Here is a 26,785-nt window from a genome sequence, read left to right as displayed (position 1 = left end):
AAGTTTCTTCGAGCTCATGAGAAACAAATTGTTTGTTGAATATAATGCGGCAACAATAAATCTTGATCATGAAATTGTGAAAACATATCTGCTGAAAAAGTATCAATATATTTACCGAGTTTAAAATTGCAGTGACAAATCCTCACATCATTCAATTCGCATCGCTCTTCGCAAATTGAACAGCTTCAGTTGAGCAGGGAAACCCAATTAGCACCTTCCACTCGACGTTTTAGAACGAAATTGTGTATACCGTTCGTTGACCCTATTTTAGCAGGATGCAGATACGACGTAGAAGCTTTTTTTGCAATTTCGATGTACATTTTTCGCATGTGAGCCCGTAAACAAAATCTTAGTGAAACCCCTTTATATATGTACTGCTACGTATACCTATATTCAGTTGTAGATTGGCTCACAAATAATATTTCAATATATCATGTTTATTTTTTTTTAGTTGAAACACAAGGCATATAATCAATTAAGGAGTATGAATACTGATAACAAAACTAGACATCAGCTCATCACTTTCGCTATCGCTTCAAAGCTCTTTCCTTTCGTCTCTGGTACGTAGAGTGCAACAAACAGCGTTCCTGCGAGAGAGCAACTAGAAAATAGCAGCAGCGTTCCGTGCATTCCTAGCACTTCGAAAAGGGTTGAAAAGTACTGAAAAAGTAAAATTATTTAGTGTATTTATCTAACTCAGTTTGAAATGTGCAAAGTTAGACAATCAAACAAAAATTTCAATATGCACACAAAAAAAAACTATGGATTTTATCGGTGATGTTACTCCAAAAATGGTTGATGCCCGAAATAATGAATTTTTCAAGCATTCATATTATTTTGGCATGAATGATATTAAAAGATAATTAGTACACTCAAGTTTTTTTTACGCGGTTTTTTTTTTGCGCGGTATTTTTTTACGCGGTTTTTTTACGCGGATTTTGAAATTTACGCAGTTTTCATTTACGCGGATTTTGAAATTTACGCGGTTTTCATTTACGCGGATTTTGAAATTTACGCGGTTTTCATTTACGCGGTTTTTGAAATTTACGCGGTTTTCATTTACGCGGATTTTGGAATTTACGCGGTATCCATCAATGAGGTTCCCTTTATCGCGGATTCTTAAATTTAAGTGGTCTTCATTTACGCGGATTTTGAAATTTACGCGGTTTTCATTTACGCGGATTTTGAAATTTACGCGGTTTTCATTTACGCGGATTTTGAAATTTACGCGGTTTTCATTTACGCGGATTTTGAAATTTACGCGGTTTTCATTTACGCGGATTTTAAAATTTACGCGGTTTTCATTTACGCGGCTCGTATCCCCCGCGTAAAAAAAAACTTAAGTGTATATTGCTTTCGGTGTGCGTTCTATCGACACTAATAATATGTCATTATTAAATAAAGTTACTGGTTTTTGACATTTAGAGTTGCGTAAAATCAAAAGTAACGTACAACTATGTCATACAGGTTTACATGTTCTGACTTTATTTTAAAGAAATAAAACACGATTCCGCTGCTAGGTGACGTGAAACAAGTTTTTGGAGCACACTACCGTTTACGGTTCGACAAAAGCTGTAATGTAATGTATTGTTTGAATTTGTAGAATCTTACCTTAATTGCTAGAAAAGCAAATATCCACAGTATTGTCATACAAACGGTGACGGAGAGTCCTTTTATCTGGTGGTGGTTTCCATCGTGACCACCGTTTCAAACCCAAACCGAGAAGATGATAATTGGATGTCATTTAAAAGCACAAGTACACAATGCAATAAATGGGTAAGGTTCTGTTGCGCTTCAGTGCATAAGCACGGAAAATAATCTAATAAATTTCGAACTAAAAGAGTAAATGTTAATTTCTGAATTTTAACGGAATTTATAAAAAAAATCTAATCTGCAAATGCTAACTTGAATTCTTTTTCGAAATCAACTTGTAGTTGAAATTAAATTAGGATTTCTAAGATTTGCAAAAGCAATTTGATTATTGCGGGATCCATTGCACCGAGAAAAATCAAGATTTCATCGGAAAAAAATATGGAAAAGATACAAAACTAAAATGCGCTTCGTTATTTTTTCATCGAATAATTCTCCGTGTCATAAATCTAGTAGAACAACAGATCGCTTGTTTTCGGTATGAGTACAAACCTTTTGCGGAATGATTTCTGCCAGAATGACGAAGGGTAGCGTCAGGACACCCATTGAGGCGACGAAGATAACAATCGAGAAGCAAGCCAAAGGTAGCCAATTGTAGGAGGTCACATCCTGACCGATGCTTTTGACGTACGAAAAAGCGGCGAAGATGGCCAGTCCAGTAGCAATTCCGGCTCCGGAGATTGTCATCAGAAGCTAGAATGAGGGTAGAACAATATAAGCACAATTAAAAAGCAATAATCCTCTATGTGTAAGCTTAGTCAACGGAGAATTGGTTGTTTGTTGTGATTGCTAGTAAACATTGCACCATGGAAGACACAATCGTATACTTGAGGTTTGGTCTCTTCATTCGACTTATTTTTTTCCCAACGATGTAATCAATTCTGAAAGGACTTAGCAGAATATGTCTATTTTGTCAATTTGTGTCATATTATTTTGATCTCATGAAAAGCGCCTTTGACCTTAATACAGCTGTACCTTAAATTTGACGTTTCTTGGTAATCGTGCATATTCCTCAGGGGCACATGTTGCTTGAGAGCGATTTTTCTTAATATTCGTCTGTTAATTGAAATGTGCTTTGTTTACGATAATATCCGATTATTTCTTCGGATATAGCGTAGTTAGTAAAACGATTATCTTGTACGCAGATTTTTCTTACACGAAACAATTCTATGCCAAGCCTCAGAAATAATTATAAAATGATAGACACTTGTGGAAAAAATGGTTCTATTTTCCATTTGACGGAATTCGATTTCACAGGACGAGGACTAAACGATTTAAGCAGTACAGCGACAGGACACACGCAACAAAAATATTCGCTATGAATTTTGCTCTAGCTACATATTCCAAAGCGTGGAACAGCAACGGCGTTGGAATAGCTAGAACAAAATCCACAGTGATTTTTTTACTGGCGTGTGTCCTGTCGAATCGTCTGCAAACAGTTTTAATAGTCCTGCGGGACATTGTTTCAAGTAAAAATGTGCAACTCTAGAATGAACTTTTCTTTTTCTGTATAGAAAGTTACAGCACTTAAATATCTATATTTTCTCAGATCCTTATACTGAACATGATACATGAGGGGTCCTACATGTCGTTCAAAAATAGTATGGAAGCGTATTCTTGATAGGGTTCATCGCGGTTGCGGTAATTACCAGTGCATTTTACTGTTTTCGAGTGATTTTATGACAGATATGGCAGCAAAAAATCACTGTGAACAAATTGACCAAAAAATAAGTTCCATAAGAGGGATTCTCTGAGAAAGCGACCGACTCCAAAATATAACCATCGCCGATTCGAACGAAATTTTGCAGTTGTGTTCGGTTCAGGCCCGTGCGCAGAAAATGCTCATGGGAAGGGTTTTAATTTTCCTACGTTTCTCACAAAAGAAAGATTAAATTTTGAAGATTTTTTATGAAACCTGCAAGGCCGAGTGTTGTGTACCAATCGACTCAGCTCAACAAATTGGATAAATGTCTATTATCGAGAAGGAATGGAATTGGTTAGTGGTAGTGTCTGATTGGTTTGAAGTAGTTAATCCTACCGACTAAACTTAAACATCATGTATCTTGCCATCCTCATCCATCCGGGGCCACCGTTAAACCGTAAAAACAGTGTTCCTAAAATCGAGAATAAAGTACCATGAATTCTGCAACATTCTCGTTTTTACGTTACAAAAACAGAGCTATGAACGTAAATCATGTGTTTTATAATTATGTTCAATTTTGCTTCAGTAACGTCCTCATAACGCTTTTATTAGAAGAAACATTTCCTTTTGTTTACGAAATCGATTTTGTACGTGAACTAGTTCACAACTTTATGATCATTAATCTCAATTGACTCATAATGTTATTCATAGATAGTTCGCAAAATCAAAACAGCAAATTCGAAAGTAAGCTCTAGAATAAAATATCGCGATAAGATGAACAGAAATTATAAAAATCGTGAAAAAGGTCCCGAAATTATAAACATAAATCACACAACTCATGACAAAAATATCAAAAATCGTGACTAGGATCCTGAAATTATTCACATAGATCCCGCTACTCTGACAGAAAAACGGATAGTAAACAATAAATAACAACAAATAAACAAACAAATAAAATAGCAAGGTAACGTGATAAAAAATAACAAAAATCTGGGATTAGTTCCTGAAATCATCAAAATCGCTTGACTGTCGGCTGTGTATTCCAAAATTATGAACAAGACTCATAACAAAAACTAAACATTTCCAGCGAACAATAGTAACCCAAGCAAACATTCGAATGTAACGCCATGTAATTAGATGGGGCGAATTAGTTTTGTAGAAACAGAGATAGTTTCATAGAAACGAGGTCTATTATTCACAATTTCAGGAACTTTGTCACGGTTTTCGTAATTCGTGCAGGCCATTAAAAGCAGCAAGAGAGCGTGTTTCGACAACCTGTGTGAGAGTGCCAACGCGAATCCGTGGAGTGACGCCTACAGGATTGTTATGGCCAAGACCAAAGGGGGCTCCTCACCCCCAGAACGGTCTCCGGACCGGTTGGTAACGATTATCGAAGTACTCTTCCCGTCTCGAGCCACAAGCCCCTGGCCACCTGCACTACGAGACAGTGCGGCATGGCCGAAATGGTGGCTCCAGTGACGAATGAAGAACTACTCGCAGTGGCTAAATCCCTAGCAATGAACAAAGCTCCAGGGCCGGATGGAGTTCCAAACAACGCTCTCAAGGCAGCGATCATAGCGAACCCGAACATGTTCAGGCTAGCTATGCAGAGATGCCTTGACGAATGCCGTTTCCCCGATGGATGGAAAACGCAGAAATTGGTGCTGTTGCCGAAGCCCGGGAAGCCGCCAGGCGACCCATCGACGTACAGACCAATCTGTCTGATCGACACGACTGGCAAACTGCTTGAGAGGATCATCCTCAACAGGCTAACCCCGTACGCGGAAGGTACGGACGGTCTGTCAAGCAACCAGTTTGGCTTTCGGAAGTGTAAGTCCACAGTGGACGCTCTCAACTCAGTGATAAATACTGCCGAGATAGCGATCCAACGGAAAAGGCGAGGTATTCGATACTGTGCGTTAGTGACACTTGACGTGAAGAACGCATTCAACAGCGCAAGCTGGGATGCAATCGCGCTCTCGTTACACCGGCTTAGCCTACCGGTGGGTCTGTACCGGATCCTGGAAAGTTACTTCCAGAACCGCGTACTGCTATACGAGACCGATGCCGGTCAGAAAAGGGTTCCGATTACCGCCGGAGTCCCGCAGGGCTCGATCCTAGGCCCGGTGCTATGGAACCTCATGTATGACGGGGTTCTGAGACTGAAGTTCCCTCCTGGGGTCAAGATCGTCGGCTTTGCTGACGACGTAACCTTGGAGGTCTACGGGGAGTCAATTCCTGAGGTAGAACTAACCGCAGAACACGCGATCAGCACGGTGGAGGAATGGATGAGCGCGAGCGGACTGGAGCTCGCTCATCATAAGACGGAGGTAGTTATCGTCAACAACCGCAAGTCGGCACAACATGCAGTTATTCATGTGGGAGAAGTCGCGATCACTTCACAGCGAAGTCTGAAGTCTCTCGGAGTCATTATAGACGACAAGCCGACCTTCGGCAGCCATGTCGAATATACATGCAAGAGAGCGTCGACTGCTGTTGCAGCTCTATAGAGAATGATGTCCAACAGCTCAAAGGTGTGCGCCAGTAGACGTAGGTTACTGGCAGGCGTTGCCGTATCTATCCTCAGGTATGGAGGCCCGTCATGGTCAAGAGCACTGAGGGTAACCAGTTACCTACAAAAACTGGAGAGCACCTACCGCGTGATGTGCCTCAGAGTGATATCTGCCTACCACACGTTATCACACGATGCATGCTGCGTGGTAGCGAGCATGATGCCAGTCGGGCTGGTCATTCGGGAAGATGAAGAGTGCTTCGAGCTACGTGGAAATAGGGGAGCCCGCGAGCGCACCAGAGTGACCTCGGTCGCCAGATGGCAGCGTGAGTGGGACAACTCCTCGAAAGGTAGGCGGACCCACCGGCTGATACCTAGCATATCGAGCTGGGTGGGAAGACCCCATGGGGAAGTTCACAATTCCTGTCAGGCCATGGCTGTTTCCGACAGTACCTCCACAGGTTCGGGCACGCGGAGGTCCCAGTCTGCCCGGACTGCCCAGATGTAGACGAAACTGCCGAACACATACTGTTCGTATGTCATCGGTTCGACATCGAAAGAAGAGCAATGCTTGACGTCTGTGGCTGGGACACAACCCCTGATACCCTAATTCAGCGGATGTGTCAATCGGTGGAGAAGTGGAACGCAGTCTCGGCTCCTACCATCCAGATTGCCAGTAGGCTACAGGTAATCTGGCGAACCGAGCAATAGACGACGGGCACGGCTAACTAGTGATTGGTTAGCTGGAGCGAAAAAGGCCAAGCGCAAAAAAGAGAGTGAATGGTCTGTTCATGCCGAGGCAGGTTGGCGCAGCGAATGGCAACCGCGTAAGGGGTAAACCCAGCCACCCCGAAGCAAGACAGAAGAGTGAGTGTATAGGCATATAAGTGAACTGCCTCATGCCAAGACGGGAGGGTCGTTGCGTAGTATGTTGGGACTATAGCTATCGATGCCTCATGGCGTGGCAGAGGAGTGAAAGGGTGAGCATCCAAGTCAGCCTCACATGGTATGAGTGGGGCGAGCACAAAAGTAAGCCTAGCAAGGAATGAGTAAGGTGAGCACACAAGTCACCTCGCAAGGATCGAAAAAGGTGAGTACAAAAGTCAGCCTCATGTGGGAGTGTTTGAGAGTGAATCAAGGTGCGATAGATAGAGCACCCAAGTAAGCCTCATACAGGACGTATGAACGCGTGAATGAGAGTGAATGAGTACACTAAGTACAGCCATCCCTCCAGAAGTAATACCGAGAGGTAGTTCCTGGGAGGAACGATGGCGGAGCCCAATGGAGTTTAGTCGGTATTAATGGCAGCGTAACCATTCGAGCCCGACACGCCCCCAGTGCACCCGGTGCGGTAGATTGGACCCTACCAATAGCACGTGTACTGGGCTAGGACGTAAAGGTCTTCTCCATTGTAAAAAAGGGGGCAAAACTAAACCGATTTTGAATATCGGGGTATGAAAACACATCTACTTGATTCAAGAAATTCGATATTGAAAAAAAATTGTGAATTACCTCTATAATAAATCAATTATTTCTCAAAAATTAATATGTAAGTTTATTTCAAAAACAAAATAATGCGTTCATAGTGAAATTTTTCTAGAGTTCATGTAATTATCCCTTGGATTAGGCGTTGCATTCAATCGTGTGGTAAATGTTGATGATATATTAATACATAAAACATCAAGTAATTCACCTAGTAGTGAGATAAAAGATTTCTCATTTAATTATACTCGCGGCATCACCAAAAGCAATCGTATTTTTGAATCCCAAAGCTCTAGCGAAATTTTAGCTCTTTTGCAAGATTTAAGTTGTTTATACTGGTCCTGGCGTAAAAATTACTACTTACATTATTTATAATAAGGATGTAAGGATTCAATATATCGCATAATATACCTTTAAATATAAGGTCACGGCACTAAACATAATTTTCCAATTCTCACGCGCGTCTCTCCCTTTCTCACTCTCACTCATTCTCTCACTCTCTCTCTCCCTTCATTCGTGTTCCTGGTAACTGTCACGACTCACATATTTCTTGCTGTTTCTCAATCCATTTCTAAGTTGTGTGATAAGATCTTCTGCTAGTCTACTTTCTACTTCTGCCCAAGTCAGACGTACAATAGAACCAAGTGAACAACAACTAGCAACCTCTCGATCTAGTGTGCATTGTCTCGAGAACAAAGAAAACATTTAATTTATTCTTGCCGTCATGAGTAAAATTGACGAAAAAACTCTGCTCCGACCCAACACAGCGGTCGTTGACTTTAAATTCTGTTCAATAAGATTGAGTTTTCGTGAAATGGAATACCTGCTGAAGGTGAAGATGCAGCTTAAGCTCAAGGAGGTTATGTATCTCCAGTATCATCATCTTCGCAATGTAGTACTGATATCATTCAACACGTTAGCCAAAGCTGAACGTTTCGTTTCGCAGAACAACTTGAAGCACGTGGCTGAAAGTGATAAAGTTGGAATTAAGATTCCCGTGTATATAGAAAAAGACTATGTAGATGTAAAGCTACATGACCTATCACCATGTACCCCTCCTGATCTAGTTGCAGAATACATGTCGCAATACGGAGAAGTAGAATTTGTTACACCTGATACGTGGAGAAATTTCTTCCCTGGTACACTTAACGGTGTTCTTGTGGTGAGGATGCGGATTGAAAGACCTATCCCCTCCCACTTGACTATAAAACTTAAAACCCGCGAAGCTACTATTAATTAAACTACGTTATGCACCCATGAGGGGCAAACTCCTACGTGCAAGTATTATAATCAGACAGCACACCACGGACAACCTTGCGCGGAAGATACAGAGGAGAATGCATCTCAACCGATTGCCAACGAATCCACGGAAAACCAACCCAAAAAAGAGTTTTCAATACCAATACCCGAACCACAAACGGTTGCAAAATTTGTGGCAACTGTTCAGTCCATACTGACAACTGCAAAAGCAGCATCCAGCACCCCAAAAACCACTGTAAGCAATATCGGCGAAGAAGATAAAAACAATGCTGACGGATTTACACTGGTCACCCGTAGGGGTAATAAGCAGGAAAGAACATCTGATCGCGAGCACCAAGACACCTTTAACGATAGAAGAGAATTAAATGATCACCATGACGCAGCAGGCGAGCCGCGAAAGAAGGTCTCCGCTCGCAATAAAAAGTTGCGCGCACGAGATCCAACGGGTAATCAATAATATTTGCTCTTTTATTTTTATTTTTCACATATTGTAAACACATGAAAGATCCACGGCTCCGTTAAGCTACCGCAATAAGCCGTGTCAAATAAACGAAATAAAAAAAAAGATCTTCTGATAACCTGAAACATTTATTAATGCCCAATCATGTGTGCGATGTAATTGTGGAGGTTTGAGAAGACAATACTATTTTTTGTCTGCCGTTACTCTGTAAATAGATTTGTGCATTTTAGTGTATGAAAAAAAGCTTAATATTGCATCCTACTTGGTAAGTAAATTACCTTATAGTCCTGAGAAAATTTGCAAAATGGTTGTATTATGAGAAAACTATAACTATTTACAAATGTTCACACCCTCAAGATGAAAGGTGTATCCCTCCGAAACGTTGAACTATGAGTTGGTAGGCGACCAAAATTCATAAACTACATCAACTCCAATTTAATTCAGTTCTATTCAGAGCTTTTATATACACTATAATTAAGGAAATTCATGGTTCTCTACAAAAATATTTAATTTAACTGGGTAATATGGATGTTTGAAGATGAAAATTTTAATAAGAGACATTCCACATGCGTTATGTAATCTTTTCGTATCTGAATTGAATTTTAAATGAATCATATGCTCAAATATGTCATGTGAAAAGTAAGAACATCTTTTTTGTAAAGCTATTATTGAAAATATATATTCATTGTATTGGTATGAACTATTATGAAGAATAACGGATCAAAGCCCAAAAATATCCACGAATTAGATCCGGGAAAATAAGTCTCCTAAAGACCCCATTCTCGATGGAGGATACAAGTAGAATGTTTCTTCTAACTTATCGTTGTCCATTTTTGCTCTATACTAAGTAAATCAATTGATGTTTCAGTCGCAATTATTAGAGAGGCGTTGGATATACTGTGTACTGAAACATTTGATTTACATTTTTGTCATACACATTACTGTGTAACAACAAATGAACACTGAAAATTAGAACTATTTCTTTTTCGTAGTATTGGCTTGTATAGGACTCATTTATCCATATTTCCGGAACGAGAATTCCGAACGAAACAATATACACGCTATAAGGATGACTTCAAAGAGAGTACATTATTATCTACTGAATGCACGGCTTTTGTGCTATCGACATAGCCTAGAAACTTCACACTATTTACATCAATATAAATGAAAATTTTGAAAATTCTACCTGTCTCGTTCACGAATTGCATTCTTTCCCTGTCGCTCTCAGTTTAAGAGGTTTGAAAGCTTACCTTGTCTTACTTTACTATTTCCAATTGCGGATATTTACGTATTCTGCAGAAAAATCTTTTTTTTGGGAATATGTAACCAAAATGACAACTTTGAATTCCAAAACAAATTGAACGTTTTAGGTTCCTGAAAACTAATTAAGGTTCATCGATAAAGTAGAAACACCAGATAATCGTAAACGACGCCGCCAAGAAAAGAACAACAAAAACAAAAAGGTTAAAACAAAAAAGAATGAATTTTTAGAAAGTTGATTGCATATTAATTTGCCATTTTTCAGATGATGGGATTATCAAAAACAATTTATAACTTTCTGATACAATAGTTCTGAAATTCTTACAATCCGGTTTATTCATTTACTTTATTCAAAAATGGTTTTTAATTTCATTTTAAATAGTCAATTTTTCAGTTTCTTCATTTCATGGATTTTATTCGTCTTGTTTATTTTATTCATTTTTAATATTTGACTAGTTTTAAGTATATGATTTTTGCATTTTAATTATTTATTTCATTCAGCATTCTTTTTATTCATTTTGTTTATTTATTCATTACATTCTTTGGATTTACTCTGATCAGTTTATTTTTTTTGTACATTTTATTCATATCATTCATTTAACTTATTTTATTCATTGTTTTTCTTCTATGCATTCTCTTTGCTTTTTTCAGTTCATTCATGTTTTTAGTTTCTCCATTTTAATAATTTGACTATTTTTCAGATTTATTCATTTCATTCAAATTATGTATTTGACACAATTTATTTTTTTCAATTTATTTAGAACTTTTTAACATCGCCTTATTTTTCATTTTAATCAATTCATTTTCTTCTTCTTTTTATTCATTTAATCAATTCTATTCGTTTCGGTTGTTCGATTCGTTTGTTTTTTTTTTCATTTTATTCAATTCATTTACTCTTTTATTAGTTTTATTTTTTCATTCATTCCAAATATTTTATTCATTTTATACATTTCATTCATTTGATTCATTGTTTTCACTGGATTCATTAAATTCGTTCTATCCATTTGATTTGTTTCATAGGATTCATTTGATTTAACTGATTCGTTTGATTCATTTTGTTCATTTCTTTAATTTTAATATTTCATAATCAGTCATTCCACCTTTTTATTTTATTCAATTTGTAAGTTTGAGTCAATTTAATTTATTTAATTAATTTTATAAATATTTTTATATAATGACTAATTTTTCATTGAATGAGCTAATCCAATTTGATTTATGTATTTTATTAATTTGATTTATGCAAATCAAATGATATGATTTATACAAATGTACTCATTTTATGAATTTGAAAACATATTGTTTTGCATTTTTTGCTTTTTTTATTTGGTTCGTTTTATTGATTTTCTATATTCTATTCAGTTTATTTGAGGTTTTATTTGTGCAGGACCAGAAACTGCAAACTAATAAAAGAGTTCTGCATGTGTAAGAAATGTCTCATCTCACTGCTAGGTGGATTAGGTTGGTTTTTTTTAGTGAATTCTGCCTAAATCAAAAGTTTTAGCAGTTTAAAAACGTTGTTGATTATAATTATGGGCATGTAGGGCAACCCCTACATGCCCATAATTATAATCAACATGTGCGCTACTCATGCCTTAATAAAAATAGACCGATTTTAAACAAGCCTATTTTGGAGATGTGCAATTTGTTTATTCGTTCATTCGATGTGCATTCGTTCTGCATCTTTTATTTGAGATAAGTTTTTTTTAGGTATTTACAATAGACTAAAATGTTGATCGAGTTCTATCAGCTTCCAGAGTAATTCTACAACATCAAAAAATTCAAACATTTGCTCTCTTACCACCTGAGGCTGTCACCACCAAAAAGTTATTTTCGTAAAGGATACTTTAGCATGATAATTTATGCCCAACGTTCATTATGCCAAACGAATATTATGCCTAACGTTCATTATGCCAAGCGTCTTTATGCCTAACGTCTATTATGCCTAACGTACGTATGCCAAACGTCCGTATGCCTGACGTATTTATGCCTATTGAGATACACCCCTGCTCGCTGTATAATTTCATCCCTGAACAGGAAGTTACTAAATTTTTAAAAGTAGGTAATTCAAAACCCTCAAGGCTTTGAACCCCTAAAACCATCCCTTGCGCACGGGTCTGGTTCGGTTTATGAATCTGTATGATTTTCTCTGGCTATCGCAATATTTTAATACATCGTCGCTGTTGTGCTATCTTATGACAAGCGCCATTTTGCACATTTCGAGAAAAACGATTTTTAAAGTTTGAGATTGAATATCTTGAAACTTATAAATGGTATAAACAATTCAAAGAAAACAAATGATGCTTCTATCTATTCTGCATTAATCTCTCAAATATTACGAAAATCGGTTAACTAAATTGCGAATTTTCTTTAAAAATGTAAACAAAAGTCGGTCTCACACGTATCATAGGTGTGTATTGATGACAAAATTTGTATGGCGTGTCATAATCGTGCATGGAAAATTTTCCATAGGAAAAAATCATCAATTTTTAACTTTTATTCATATCTTTGGCTTCATTTGGTCTATAAACAATCGGTGAGATGCATTTTGAAGGAAATGAGTCAGGGAATCTAGAAAAAATAGTTATTTTTGGTTACAGTGATGCCAAATATGCTATATTTCCAGTTTAAAACTTAAATTGCATTTTTCTCACAGTTCGTGCATTTTTGTTTCGAAAATGATTATGCCATTGTGTTTATCAGATAGTTTTACATATAAAAACATCTCATACATAAAGATAATTTGAGCGAATCCCCAGACACAGTCATTTGAAGCAAAAAATTAAAAATTTCTCATCACGTTTCTCGCTATATCTCAGTAACCAAGCAGAATATCAAAATTCTGTAAACGCCACTTTGTAGAGATTTTTTGGACAAGTAATGTGGCATATCTAACTCAGTTTACCCCAAAATGGCGTTTGTCATAAGATAGCACAACAGCGACGACATGTGCTATTTTTTTTGTTTGGTTACTGTATTTTAAACAGCAAAAATATCTGAGAACATTCTATACGAAAAGTACATACACTGAAAAAAATGTTGTGTCATTTTTCACAGATACAAAAATTTTTGTTAAAAATTTTAATTGCGAAAACCCATTTTTTTAGTTTATTGGTTTATTATATATTGTTAACAGAAACCTAAAGGGAAAAGAAACATTTAAATGTTGTTGCATAATGGAGAACTTATCGGTAAAAAGTTTTTCTAAAATTAACTATACATGTTATAAATTTCATACTAATTGACATGCAAAAGTGTAATTTTACTATTATGATTCTAAGTATCATTTAAAATTAAAATGCATTTAACAAAAATCTTTCAAAATGCTATAGTTTTCGAGATATTTGAAATTTTGCTACAACAAAAATTATTAATTCATGTTATAATATCCTTTTTAAAAGTTAGTCGCCTTTCCCTGTCATAAAATGTCAAAAATCTAATGTTTGTCATTTAAAAGATGTAAAAGAAACTTTTTCAGTGTAATTGGATCATCGAGCAGCTTCCAATGAAAAAGTTTTCCTAACAACAAATTTTGATATATTTTATAATTCATGCTATTCGCAGCCAACAATACAGCTTTCTTTTTGAATATGATTCAAATCACAATGCTCATAACAAAAATTTTCTGGAATGTGGTAGTTCTCGAGATATTTTAAATTTTGTTTTAACAACACAATTATTTTGTTTTAGTACGACCTTTTCATGAGCTATTCGAATTTTCCATCAACAAAAATTGGGTTTTCAAAAGACCCATAAAATATCCTGTAACTTACCTTGTGATATCATGGCGATATTGTAAACCTACACTACGCATTGCAGGTTTACATCTCGAAAACAATCGCATTTTGGAAGATTTTTATTTAATTTATTTTGATTTGAAATGATACATAGAATCGATTAGGCGGAGCAAAATTTTTCGCTAGGGTAATCGAGTCTGGCATCTATATTTGTTATTTTTTTGGAGATCATAAAAACCTAATTTGACATTTTTTAGTATTTTAGTCTCAAAGAGCTTTGCTGCAAAATAAAGAGTGTCAAATTATAAACACAATAATTGTTTTAAAAAATGTCGATACCATGTTTCTGGCGCTTTTTGGAACACGCATACTTAAGGGGGGCGTCTGGTGTAGAGGACAAAATAATCTCGACTTCGTTTTTATCCTCTTAATTGTTAGTATTGAACCTCTAGAAAGGTCTCCCGCGATCTCGGTGGCCACGCTGAACTTCTTTTGTTTTAAATAGCCATGCATTCCACGAGCGTATTTACTACAACACACGCAGATTTCAATCTATCGGCAACAATTTTCGAACAACTGACAGCTATAAAAATACAGTGTAAACATTACACTCTAAACTACTTCTACCCAAATTTTCAAGATACCCAAAGGGTCATTTTCTACAGCATTTTTTCTGTGATACAATTTGATGTGGGACACCATTAGTAGTGTTTTTTCTCGAAACCTCGTTTTTCAAATTGGCGATCACGATAACTCAAAAACTAATAAAGGAATTGACTTGATTTTTTTATGAACATGCCCAATATATGTAGCTTGTCGATGAACCACAGAAAATTGAATTTTTTTTTCTCCCTATTATTTTGAAGAAAAATGAGCGAGTTTTACAGTAAAATATAAGATTTTCGGTTTTCATGAAGCCATTTTCCGAAACTCGAAACTCTAAATAATTCGAAATAATTTAGTTATATTCCGTCTGTGGAACAAATAAATTTCAGCATCATTCTGATTAGTTGGCTGAAGAAATATCTGGAAATTCGATCTATTTTTGTTGAACAGTTTAGATAACTCACTATTCCTAACGATTGATTAGAACAAATTCTATCATTTCACCAGCACCAATCGAGATGTCCAAAGCGCATAAGCAAAAACAGCCGAATTACGTATTCGGTACGCTAATGGTTGCAAAACTCTCCAAACAAGCTACAAATTATCCAACCACAAAACTTCCACCATCCCATCACTTACCTTTCGACCAGCCCGCTCGACCAGTATCGTGGAAAAATAGGACCCAAACATCTGTATCGTGCCGATCACAATGGCAGACATATTGGCCGACAGCGACGATCCGGACTCGGCGAATACGGTCGCAGTGTAGTTCAGCATGGCGAAGCAACCGCAAAACTGATTGAATGCCATCAGGCAAATACCAATCAGAAGCGCTTTCCTAGCGTGAGGCGTCACTGAAAACAGAGCCCACGGAATACAGAATCGATTTGTACAGCTTGGTAAGTCAGTGCCACTTACCAAAGTCATCCCATGTAACGACGTCCTGCTTAATGGTTTGTTTTTCATCATTGAATGTGTCCTTTAGTTTGACCAATTCGAGTTTAAACTCGTTGGACACCTGCTGCGTTCCGGTTTGGTATCCGCGAAAAAAGCGGAGAGCCTTTTCTGATTGCTGAAATTATTGTCACGCTGGATGAAAAGCGCCACTCTACGATTACACGTCTCACCACATAGTCATTTTTCCTCATCAGATAGAACGGCGTATCCGGAATGAAAGCAAAGCTTGCCAGAAAAGCGATTGGGAACAGCATAACCACCCACGGAATGGTTGCGTAGGGAAGATAGTTACCCAGAATGTACATTATTAGAATGCCTAGATTACACGATAGAACCAGGGTGGAAGCCAACATGCCACGAATGCTGAAAACAACGCGTGTTATCCATAGGACTTATTAGTTTTCAGTAATAGTAACCTGTCCTCAGATATTTCTGCTATGAACATGGGAATAACTATGAAACAAACCCCGCCAGAAAATCCTCCAAAAAATCGCATCGCCATCAGATAGTAAGCATTATCCGCCACAATGACCATAGTCCAGCAAATCTGAAAATATGAAAATGTTTTCTATCTACAAACAAGTGTTTCATTCTAAAATTAGTAACAATTTGCGGAATTGATGCCAAACAGGCGGTTATCTTTCGACCACAACGATCTGCCATCCAGCCCGACACGAGCGTCCCAAGAAGCCCTCCAACGCACATTGCAGATCCGATCCATGATCCTTCTTCGGTTGTGATTGGTCCACTGGCAAGTGGCGTATCCTGAGACTGTAGGATAGGGAAGAAAGGCGATGTCCAGCCACATACAAATCCATAGTTAACCGACAACAGATTTACTAGCAGAAGAAAAAACTTCGTTGGTAATGATTCTGGTATAAGCTTCAGCTATACCTACAGCAAAATGTCGCCAAATACTGGTTTTGAGCACTGCTTACACTTTTCATTCTTCGTTCGTTTGTTAAAAAACTATTAAAACTGGACCCTAGCGTACTTGTTCCGATCACTGCGAACGTCAACTGCGGTTTCTCTCTAGTGGTCTACAAGCATTATCTTAAGTTAGCGGCACGAGTAAACAGGATTTAAAATGCACAAAAGCTTCGCAGGCAAACTTTAATGATTTATTCCCTTTAATCCGAGTAGGATGGATACTGAAAGCGACGCTAACATGACGGTCCCACCTTATCAGTTAAGTCGTCAACTTGCTACCGACTATTACACTTGAACCAGGGAGCAGGAGAACGTTTGAAATGGACACCATGTGGGTGATGGAAGATGACGGGGTATATTTAGAAAATTTAGCGGGTGTGAAATATTGCTGGAAATTTTCTGTCTGGCAAAAATAAACTTATTTGGAAAGTGAAGCGTTTACAAAGAGCACAATAATCTGTAGCGACAGTACACTGATAATATAAATTCGTAAATATAATTAAATCGATCATGCGATGTACGAATTCATTCGTTGTTTTCTGCAACGAAGTATTTTCGTGCATTGCAAATAATAGGTTTCGTTCATTTCATGAATAAGAATAGCCGCTTGCTGAACGAAAGCTTTCGTAAATTTTACACATTTAATGTATACTGCAGGAATGTTATCGTTGGTAACGACATTATTTTTCATGAATGAAACGAAATGTTTTGTTTATTTTTATAAACATTTGTGTATATTACGAACAATCTCGTTGGTCGCACGAATTCATTTCGATCATCTAAGAGAATTTTTCGTATTTAATAGCATATTATTTTGACATTGCTCCGGCAGAGAAAATATCAAACTTATTCATACAAAACCAACGAGCAGTTCGCGACGGCTCAACTGAATCCGTACTGCTTCGGATTCTGGATCAAATGGAAGCGAAAGAGGTTTAGGAAATCTTCCTGAAACCGGTGGACATGGATACGGCTACTAAATAGTCAGACCGAGACCGTCGTGAAGATCAACAATTATCTGACGTATATCAACAATGACTCCATATTCTACCTCTATTGAAACTCCTTTGACGTTGACGGTTTGACGAATGGTGTTCGTAAATATAATAAAGACTTTCGTATATAGCAGCGAACAATTCGTTTGCCGAATGAAGCCATTTCGTAATAAGCCAACGAAAGTCGTTTCGAGGATTTCACTAAAAACTCGTAATGAAAAATAAAAGTATTTCAATAGAACTACGAACGATTAATTATATGTACGAAAAATTCGTATATTTTATGAAAATTAATTAGTCACGATGTCACACTATTTCGCTGATAACTCGCCTTACACCGATTGGATTGTAGGTATCAACATCTTTGCTTCGTTCTTAAAAAGCAGATCAGTAAAATATCTGACTTGGAAAATGTAAAATACTCGCGTTAGAGCGAAGCGAAAAGTCGAATACAACGCACCCTTATTCACCCAACCATTTGAGCTAATGCGTTGAATAGAGATAGCAGACACTGCTCTAACTAATCTCGACAAACATATCAAATGATGCTTAGTGCAAATGAGAGCCTCTATTTGTTTACTTTCTCTTTCGATTATTGCAGCGACATCCTAAAACTTTTCTATATTGTTTCAGGATATCGGAAAATTTTGATTTCGGTTATATTAGCATAGCATATTATGCTAAGAGTTAAAGAACAAACTTATAAACGGTCGAGTTATTAGCGAAAGAGAAAGTAAACAAAGATAAACTGTCATTGGCGCTTAGGACCATTCGACATGTTTGGCTAGGAATGTGTTCAAATGGGTGGGATGCATAGAGGTGCTAAGATGAACTGGGCACAGTAACTCTACATTTTATTCAAACTGATTGTAGCAGGCTATAGAAAATTCAACTTTTTAACATAGTTGTAGAAGAGAGTATTTTTATAAATTTTGTAAAAGACATGTTGTCTCTATTACTCACAGAAGTTAAGTTATGAGATGTTTTCTATGATGAAGTCATTAAATTCTTATTTTTACTTATAAGATTTTTGTTCCTAATTTTTGCTTTCACAATTGGCGAAGGTATTTTCCGAAGGGACTATATTGCTGTGAATAGGGGAGCCCGGGATTAGTTGGCGGTTGGGGTAAGTTGGCGGAATCCCTTTTTCTCTGTTTCTATTAGACATATAGCGCTGCCTCTTCTTGTGTACCTCAAGTTATGTGAAACCCGTTATCCAATGTGTTTTTGTTGCAAAACGATTTGTTTGGTGGAAGTTGTGGGTGATATTGTGTTTTCGACCATACCAAGTAAATTTTCTAAATTTTAAATACTTTGCGTTATTTAGCGTGATTTTCAATCTATTTCCTGAATGATTATATTTTTCGATACCGCGTGAAACGAGCTTTCAGTATCCGTATAGATATTACAACTATTCACAAACAAAAGTTATTTTTTAAAAAGTTTTAAAATATGCGGTTGGGGTAAGTTGGCGGTGCTGTACGTGGGGCAAGTTGGCGGCACTATTTACAGTGCAAAAAAGTCATCAAAAAATTTTATTTCTAAAAAAAAAAATTAAAAAAAAATCTTTTTCTTGTGTATCTCGCCAATGTAGGAGACATTTATTCCGGCCAATTGCATGAAGAATTTCGAAAATTTGCTTTTGAATAGGGAGTATGCGTCAAAGTCAAAATGCCGGGGTATTGAAACTGAAATATAATAGCAAATGTCGGTTAATATACAGTTTTCTCGAAAAGACATTCAACATGTTCCAAAAGGACCCTTGAAGTAATTGAATCTCCATTTGATTGCTTAGTTTTTGGCGTATCATCACATACCGCCAACTTACCCCGGGGCCGAGGTAAATTGGCGAGTTTCCCGCGTCACATATTTTTGTCTATAAAATTGGAGTCAATACATCAAACACTTTAAAAAAATCAGCGATGTTGCCAAAAGTCTGCTCTTTCAAGCCCCGTGTTCTATTTTGCAAGATCTACTTAGTAAAGAGTGTTATGGCTAATTTTGATTTGATTTTAGCCTGTTTTTGAACCCGTAAAACTGCACTATGGGCAAAACATAATAATTATGTTATGAATTATTATGACAGGACTGTGTTTTACGTATAAAACGAAGGTAAAACCGTTTCTCTGTAATTACCCCTTCAAAAGCTATACAATGTTGAAATTTGTTTGGCTGGCCCTCCTGAAGTCGCGTGAATGGCTTACTGAACGAGTAGGCGCTTGTGTTCACAGACGCTTTCGCTCGATTTTCTAAGTGGCGCGCACTCTGTGAAGTAGCTCGGCTGCCGGAAGGTTCACACTAGGGTTTCTAGTACCAACCCTTTCTGACAAAAGCCGGTTCCACGGTACTGACGCCCTCAGATTAGTAGTACTGGTGAAATACCTATACTCGAATATTTTCTTCAAAAACAGCGACAAATACTCCAGTGTGAAATTAAACGTTCAAAATCTTGATTTTATTGATGCACTTCTATGTGCTTAACAAATACTCTGATCAACAATAGGACTAACAAGTATTCTAATCAAGAAAGCACTCTCACTTACTTTGGAATAGTATCTCGCCAATTGGTAGAAGATTTTTACATTTCTTACAAAAGAAATGTATAGAATTCGCTCCAGCTTTGAAAAGTTTTTCCGAGGCTCGGAGATCCGAGTATCATATACCACTCGACTCAGCTCGACAAATCGAGAAGAATGTTAGCACTCAGCATCATTTTCTCAGACCCTCTCTCTCCATTCATGTTCGTGGCCACTGTCACGACTCACATCTACCCTACTTTTTCTCTAGTCATTTCTAAGTTGTGTCACAAGATCCTCAACTAATCTGAAATAATTGGAAATGCCTAAGCAAATTTGATACTTGAGATATAATTGTGTAGGTTTAGGAACAATTTTTATCGGCTGTTTTCCTATAAATAGTTTGGTTTTCATTTTAGTGTAGAGCAGAACCACCCGCGGTAACAAACTTAATATTACATTCCACTTAAGGGATTATATACAAAGTTGGAACGAAAAAAATCGAAAAATTTTTTATTCAATATTCTGAAAGTACAAAACATACTTTTGAAAATATCTGTTTTTTTTTGTAAATTTTGAACACCATAAAACTAATTTTTTTGGTGAACATGTTTTTTTTTGCAGGAAATAAAATTATTGGGAAACCAATCTGTTCAAGTACACCGCAATACATTTTTCTTCAATAATCATTTTATTTTTTTGATTTCTGTTGAGTGGTTCGGCTTGGAGAGCGTTCACCGCAAAACTCTGCCAAAAAACACGCTTGGGGGGATAGGCCATAACTCCACCAAACTTGAATATTTTTTTCAATTCAACCTGTTTTTTATAACTTCGATTGTACTACTAACGAACTGTCTTTCGCTTTTTCAAATAAAATGTGCATAAGACATTTTTAAAAAATCTCGCGCATAGCTCACTTTTTCGCCACAACTTAAAAAAGACAATCTCTCTAGTTCTGACAACATCTGAAAATATTTGTTTTATATGAAAACTATAACTTATATGAAAACTATAACTTATTTATGGAGAGTACAAAAATCGAAAACTACATTAACGCCAATTTAATTAAATTCTATACTGAGTGTTTATATATATAGGGGAGACTGAGAATACTTGATCCTCTTTCTCTTTTTTAATCTAACTCCGTGAAATGGCAAAAAATAAAGTATTGTTTGAACTTTTATGTTATTTCTAGGGAGGACTAATAATCATAAAAAATACATGGAAATCTTAGTTCTTTAATTTGAGGACACTCAATTACTCGTTGAAAACATGTTTAAACGAGCATGTAGGGTAATGAGCCTATTTTTGCCTTGTTTCTATTATCACCTGAAGCTTTTCGTTAGACTAGCGTCATCTTCGCTCAACGCATTGGCTCAAATGATAGCGCGATGATTTAGGCACCCGATTCGAGTTTTCGCTGTGATCAAACAGAAGAATTTCGCTGTTATCATACCACTTTTGTTATTATTTTGGAACATAACAAAAGCTCTGAATTAATGATGTGAATTTTGTTCTGTTCATTGGTGTATGTATATGTGTATGGGGAAGGGGATAAAATGCCAGCGAATTTGTGGGATCAAATGAACCCATCCCGGATCAGAAGAGCGTGACAAAACAATAACACTATTATAACTATGGTTGATATATATAACAACTGGAGTTATATTCAGATAACGGATTTGAAGGTGGATTGCGGACAGTTTACTATACTATCAATATTATAACATAATCTATTATGAGACCATCAATTTATGAATTGATCGTTTGTTACTAGGTCACTGTCATTAGATGGTTATATCTAATACAGTTGTCTCACAGAATACCTATATACTTTTGGAAAAACTTATATCTCATTTAATTTTAACTTTGATAAAATCATATCAAATTTTGTTACAATTTTGTTATAATAAGCCCGGTGTTTGTTTTATTTTTTGTTATTTTAACAACTAACCAGCCGGCTTTATAACAGGTTCTGTTCCAAAATATTATTGAAATAAATAACTCCAGGTGTTATAAATCAGTTATGTCCTTCTGATCGGGTCCCATCTACTTCATCAAACTTAAATAAAAATATAGTTGAACAATAGATCAGCTCAATCATAACGTGTTCATATACTTGACCTTCTCCTGGAATGCTCTGTGTAAAAGTATAGCATGTAGTGGGTAATTTTAACAATTCTGTAAAAGTTTGAAAATTTATGATTAGATAGATCTATTCTTCTTTCTAGTGTATGCGATTAAAGTTTTCTGATCCGCTTTTGAGTTACGATGAGGGGGTTAAGTCTTCTCGGAGATCAACTCTTCTCAGTCGCTCCTACAATAAGCAAGGAAACTGGGTCATATGGATGTTTAAAGGTGAAAATTTTTGAAAAGTGACATTTCACGATCGTTTTTTCAACTTTTCGTATCTCTACTGAATTTTGAATGAAAAATATGTTTAAATGTATCATTTGGAAATTCAGAACCTTTTTTGGAATGCAATTATTGAAAAAGCATATTCTATTGGAGTAATGAAATATTGGAGCGAACTTTTATGAAAAATTACGGATCTTTGTCCAAAAACTATCCATAAATTAGATCCGAGAAAAAAGCCACACAAAGATGTCTTGAGCTCTCGATGGGAGATGCAATGAGGGATTCCATGAGAAACTGGCCGACCACAAAATATGACCATATTCGATACGAACGCAACTTTGAAATTGTGTTCGGTTTATGAATTATTTTTCCTGACAATTGCAATATTTTGATACAAGAACAATTTTTAAGAAGTTAAATTCAAATTTTATTTGTTCGATTACTGTAGGGAATGAATATTTATGTACGAAAAATATATACACTGAAAAAAATGTTGTGTCATTTTTCACAAAAACAAAAGTTTGTGTTAAAAATTTTAATTGCAAAAAGACCAATTTTTCCTATTTTTTATATCTTTGAAACAAAAAGCTAAAGAGAAAAGAAATATTTTGTATGTGATTGTATAATGGAGAACTTGTCGGTAAAAAAGTTTTTCGAACAATAACTTCATACATGTTTTAAATTTCATACTAATTGACATACAAAACTGCAATTTTATTACAGAAAATAATTTCTAGTATTATTCTAAATCTAAATAGGTTTAACAAAAATCTTCCAAAATGCGATATGCCCTTTTTAAAAGTCATTCGCGTTACCCCATCATAAAATGTCAAAAATCTAATGTTTATCATTTCAAAGACGCAAAAGAAACTTTTTCAGTGTATTTGGATCATGGAGAAGCTTTCAATAAACAAGTTTTCCTAACAACAACTTTTGACATATTTTTATAATTCATACTATTTGCAGTCAAAAATAAAATTTTCTTTTTGAATGTCGCTAAAATTTCTAAATGCTATTTCAAATCAAAATGCTAATAATAAAAATTGTCTGAAATGTAGTAGTTCTCGATATATTTCAAATTTCGTTTTAACAACACAATTCCGTTTTCTTACGACCTTTCCAGAAGTTATTCGCGTTTCTCCATCAACAATAATAAGTTTTTTCGAAAGGCACATAACATTTTCTGTAACTTTCTCTTTGACATCAAGGTGATATTGTAAACCATTTGAAAGCTATACGAAAACAACTCAAATATGATCGAACTATTTAGTTCAATCATAAGACCCTATGGTTGAATAGCACATTTTGATTTAAAATTAGACTTAGAATTATATTCTGTAATAAAATTAGAGTTTTATATTAGTATGAAATTTAAAAACATGTATAAAGTTATTGTTAGAAAAACTTTTTTATCGATAAGTTCTCCTTCATACAACCACATTCAAAACATTTATTTTCTCTTGAGGTTTTTAGTGACAAAATATAAAAAATTATAAAAATGGGGTTTTTACAATTTAAATTTTAAACAAAAAATTTTGTTTTTGTGAAAATTGACACAACATTTTTTTCAGTGTATATTTTTTCGTACATATACATTCTATGAAACTCGTTCTCAGAAAGTTTTGCTGTATAAAATACAGTAATCGAGCAAAAAAAAATGAAATTAATGCACGTGGAAATGTTTGCGCCCTTTTAAAAAATTACTCTTGAGTCAAAATAATCTTACTGATTGTGGAAAATGTTTAGTCTTCCATGCCGATGAAATGTGTAAAATTTCATAGGAATCTGAGATGGTCGGTTAGTATTTTAATTATTTTCGGACGGATCTTCGTGGAATTCCTCAACTATATTTATTTCATCCAGAATAATAATTTTTTAATATCGTTTACGTTTCATTTTGATAATTTCATTTAATTTATTTTTCCTATTATTCACTTGATAATTTTTTTCATTTTGTTTATTTTAAAAATTCTATTCGTTTAATTGATTTTAATAACCCCTGCATGTCCATGTTCTTTATAAAAAAAACAACGTTTTCACATAGCTACAACTTTGGCGTTAGGCAAGATTTCCTAACAAAAACAAGTAATACTAATTACTGTCATTAATACCTTTTTATTGAGCATTAACATCTGAAAGAATCATCCGTGGAACTGATGTTATTCCACTGGAGCAGTGTTGCCAGAGCCATTTGAAGTTATCATTGAAAACATAATTTTTGATATATATTCGTTGTCTAAAAATATTTATGAAAACTGATAAGTCTCATCAATTTAGACTGTCTTTGACTACCTTTGAACTATTGAAGACTTTGCAGGAGATGTGTACTGATGATCAGAAGGTAAAAATTGAGCAGCTCATGGCACTGCCAGAGAAGCACTTATTATTTCGCGTTTCCTTACTCCAACACTTTTAAGGAGCTGTATATGAGCTATAAAAAAGTTGGGCATGAAAGAGTAGATTTCCTTCATATTATTTGTTTTGTTTGCTTTGATGATTTTATTATTTTAAATTTTGTTAATTGTTTTGTTTTATTCATATTATTTATTTTGTTGATTTTGTTAGTTTTGTTTATTTTACTTATTTTTTTTATTTTTTCAGTTCGTAAGTTTTCTTCAGTTTTTTTCATTTTATTAATTCTCTTCAGTCATTCTTTTTATTCATTTCATCCAATTTGTTAGCTTGAAACAATTTAATTTATTTTAGTGATTTTATAACTTTTAGTATTGCCCAATTTTCATTTCAGTTGAACTAATTTCATTAATTTATTTTATGAATTTGATTTATATTAATCATTTTACCCATTTCATGAATTTGATAACTTTTTTACTAGAACTTACTGTTTTCTAGAATTTAACAGCGGCGTAGCTAGGGGTATAAGGCCAGGAGTCATTCATACCCCCTCAGCTCACAAAAATTGCTGGTGGTTCTGATTTTACCAGAAAGTGAAAGTAACGTTTCATTAGTAATAAATAGAAAGTTACTATCTTCAACAAAGTTGTAAAGTATTAGGCATTTGATTAAGGCACTTCAATGTAAAATTCGTTTCAATCACATGTAAAATGGTAACTTTAAGGCAGGAATCGGAATATATTGGCTTTAATGGCACGTTCCCCGTATGTAGTCGGGGATTTGTGCCTTGATTCCTGAACTTCAAGGCAACTTTCGACAAACCAAACTGACAGAGGCGATATTTTACTAAATCTTGCAATATTGATTATTTCGTTTAACATTGTTATTTAATACCGGAACTGTATCTGTTTTATTTTCCTAAAACAAAAAATAATAATTTTTGCAGGTTTTGATTTTTGTCAATTTAAATGTCCGAATAATTGGTCAAAAGTACTAAACATCTAACATCATATCCTGCTGAAGTGCATTTAACCCTGTTGAAGCAACACAGTGCGCGTCGTGCAAAACGTTTTCAAATTCAGATGAAATTGTCTTAGAGCTTCAGGCGGTTTCTTATATGTAGTTAAAATGGTCATCAGTTTAATTGACTCCAAAAATAGATAATGATATATGAAAACGACATATTTTAGAATTAAAAATACATTACTTATAAAAGAAAAATACTAAAGACTCTGTACCTGCAAGTAATGTTGGTTTTCGAACTCGTTAAAGATCTGGCATGCTGCCTTACCGGGGTTCTGTCGCCTAGGTCCATTACATTTTTTTCTTTCGTAAAATCATGTTACGTAACCCTAGCTTACTTCCCTTCCTCTACATGTTAAAACATGTACCGGTCATGAAGATAACGAAATTCTGTGCATCTTATACCTAAAATTAGCATAAACAATTATTTATTTATAAATACGTTTTACGTCGTTGAAATGACAAAAGGTACTTCATTACTTTCAAAAGTTTATAATAATTTTTTATTTCAGTTCACAACAAAGGGCTGTATGGTCGTAATTATTAGAAAAACTCTAGTAAGAGAACTGCGGAGAGAAAAACAGCATTTTTGGCAAGGTATGCCCCGGCATTGTATGGCAACACGTCCAATGTTATAAGGATAGGCAATGTTCGATTGGATTCGTTTTTTGACAGCTAAACGCGAATCCAATCGATCCAAAATGGAGTCTCCGCAGTTCTCTTTCTAGAGTTTTTCTAGTAATTATGAACTATGTTTCGCACACACAAAATTAACAAAGTTTGTCTTATTCTCATCCACAAGAAATAGAACGTCCCCTTAAAGCCGGACTGACACCTCTTTCTCTTCGTTTTATTATTTCAAATCATTTTCCAAAATGGGTTAGTAGCCAGTAGTCACCTCGTATACGAATTCGATTGACTGCACTTCAAAATCCGACATGGTGGTTCCCTCTGGAGATCACTAGCAACTATCGCCGAGCGTCAAACGCACAAGCGTATGCTTCAGTATAGTTTCACTTTGCTCCACACGCTTAGAAATTGCACGAAA

The 26,785-nt window shown here is 35.7% G+C and overlaps 1 protein-coding gene across 1 annotated transcript; it reads right to left on the bottom strand.

The window, feature by feature from the left end:
- Positions 1 to 409: 409 nt before the first annotated feature.
- On the bottom strand, positions 410 to 16,592 carry LOC131678497 (facilitated trehalose transporter Tret1-2 homolog). Its single transcript, XM_058958688.1, has 9 exons — positions 16,462 to 16,592; positions 16,170 to 16,402; positions 15,980 to 16,110; positions 15,734 to 15,926; positions 15,525 to 15,678; positions 15,246 to 15,460; positions 2,143 to 2,343; positions 1,612 to 1,677; positions 410 to 660 (listed from the first exon to the last, which is right to left on the bottom strand). Exons 1-9 carry the CDS (start codon positions 16,508 to 16,510, stop codon positions 511 to 513), a joined length of 1,392 nt encoding a protein of 463 aa, XP_058814671.1. The 5' UTR covers positions 16,511 to 16,592; the 3' UTR covers positions 410 to 510.
- Between the last annotated feature and the right edge of the window lie 10,193 nt (positions 16,593 to 26,785).

This window comes from Topomyia yanbarensis, chromosome 2 (genome assembly GCF_030247195.1).
Source record: "Topomyia yanbarensis strain Yona2022 chromosome 2, ASM3024719v1, whole genome shotgun sequence".
Lineage (NCBI taxonomy): Eukaryota > Metazoa > Arthropoda > Insecta > Diptera > Culicidae > Topomyia > Topomyia yanbarensis.
This window is presented reverse-complemented; position numbering and strand designations above follow the sequence as displayed.

What these genes read in the sequence shown, in the direction of transcription:
- LOC131678497 (XM_058958688.1), bottom strand. Translation starts at nt 16,510, where the DNA reads ATGAAAAGTGTAAGCAGTGCTCAAAACCAGTATTTGGCGACATTTTGC. An exon ending in TGGCATCAATTCCGCAAATT is followed by an intron (nt 16,111 to 16,169) that starts GTTACTAATTTT and finishes TCATATTTTCAG; the next exon opens with ATTTGCTGGACTATGGTCAT. An exon ending in CAGAAATCATTCCGCAAAAG is followed by an intron (nt 1,678 to 2,142) that starts GTTTGTACTCAT and finishes AACCACCACCAG; the next exon opens with ATAAAAGGACTCTCCGTCAC.